The 1,495-nt window shown below is 54.0% G+C and overlaps 1 protein-coding gene across 1 annotated transcript in view; it reads left to right on the top strand.

Annotated features, from left to right (window-relative positions):
• Positions 1-1,495, top strand: part of PLEKHM1 (pleckstrin homology and RUN domain containing M1) — a 25,199-nt gene that overhangs the window by 10,301 nt on the left and 13,403 nt on the right. The window contains exon 6 of the mRNA XM_057387877.1: positions 1,236-1,495. Within this exon, the coding sequence (XP_057243860.1) occupies positions 1,236-1,495 (260 nt within the window). The remainder of the gene's footprint in view (positions 1-1,235) is intronic.

The raw sequence follows: 1,495 nt of genomic DNA, 5'->3' as shown, positions 1-1,495 counted from the left end.
TTCCCTTCCCTTCCCTTCCCTTCCCTTCCCTTCCCTTCCCTTCCCTTCTCTTTTTTCCTCCTGGAAGGAGCTTTTGTTCTTTTCACAGCTTGTCAAGGCCCTGCTGCCACTGCAAATGAGCTCATGGCCACTGAAGTGTTTGTGTGTCCTCTTTATCAGGGCAGAAACGTCAAAAAAATGCCACTCCCTGCTTTCAGGAATGTCACATCTTTCTGAGGGGCGCTCCAGGGCTTTCCACAGGGGGAAAGGAATGAGTTTGGTCACAGGGAAGGGTTGTAATTTGCAGCTTCGGCAGATCATCCTGAGAGGGAGGTTGTTGGTTTGTCATTCTTGTGATTTATTCCTGCCAAGCATCCAGCACAAAGATTTCCAGGGTTATRTAAGCGCTGAGTAATCTGTAAATGTTGTGCCTGGCACCTTGCAAGTATGACTGGGAGGGAGCTGAGCCTTGGGGCGATGCCTCTTCCCAGTCTCCAGGAAGAGTCAGAGCTGCAGAGACAGCATCATTCCCCACTTCCAGGATTTTAYATCTTCAGTGATCCTGGAGGAACCTGCCTTGATTGGGTTAAACTCGTGATGGAGACGCTCCTCTGAGTTTCAGTCTCAGGCTGATTTAATTCTGGGGCTGGCAGCAAAGTGGGGCCACGGGAACAGCGGATTCTCTGGCCAGGTTCCACCGTTAATTGCTCATTAATGGGAACAGTTGGAACTTGGCACATGGTCYGAGGCTGGATTGGTGTCCAGGGGCTGTACACGGGGCTGGGGCTGTGGGGAGCACCCGGCACACCCTCCATCCACCCTATTAAACCCCATTAATGGGTGTAATTGGAAATGCTCCCATCACAGACAGGGTCCTGTTCCGTGCTGCTCTGTAGGGTGCAAATCCCACATTTGCCTGTTATGGGGCACAAATCCCACATTATCCTGTTGCAGGGCACAAATCCCACATTTTTGTGCTGTGGGTCTCAAATCCCACATTTTTCTTCTGTGGGGCATAAATCCCACATTGTCCTGCTGTGGGTCTCAAATCCCACATTTTCCTGTTGTGGGGCGTAAATCCCACATTTTTCTTCTATGGGGCACAAATCCCACATTTTCCTGTTGGCATCACTGGGGCCCACAGAGGCCAGCATGTCACCAAACCCTCCTCCATGGTTACAATTTGCAGTAATGAGGATGTTTTCTAGGTTTTGGTCACTGAGCCACCTTCAAACCGGTCACTTTTCCTTTTCAAGGGTGTTGTCTGAGTTCAGCAAGGCCAGGCTGAGCCCGGATGCCCCGGAGGTTCGGCTGCTCCCCGGTGTGCTGGGCAGCTCCCCCCGACCACCCGCCGGACCCCCAGCACCAACCCATGGAATGCGCCAGGAGCCTCCCTGCGGCGGTGACATCCCTGCTCAGAAGGGTGACCCCGTGCCCCCCGGCCCCGGGAATGGAGATACCGGAATTCCGGCCCCTCGGGATGGTCTGGGCCGAACCGAGAGCGGCGGCAGCGAGG

The sequence above is a fragment of the Malurus melanocephalus genome, unplaced genomic scaffold (assembly GCF_030028575.1).
Source record: "Malurus melanocephalus ecotype Western Australia unplaced genomic scaffold, MMel_1.1 scaffold_1411, whole genome shotgun sequence".
NCBI classification, from domain to species: Eukaryota; Metazoa; Chordata; class Aves; order Passeriformes; family Maluridae; genus Malurus; species Malurus melanocephalus.
This window is presented reverse-complemented; position numbering and strand designations above follow the sequence as displayed.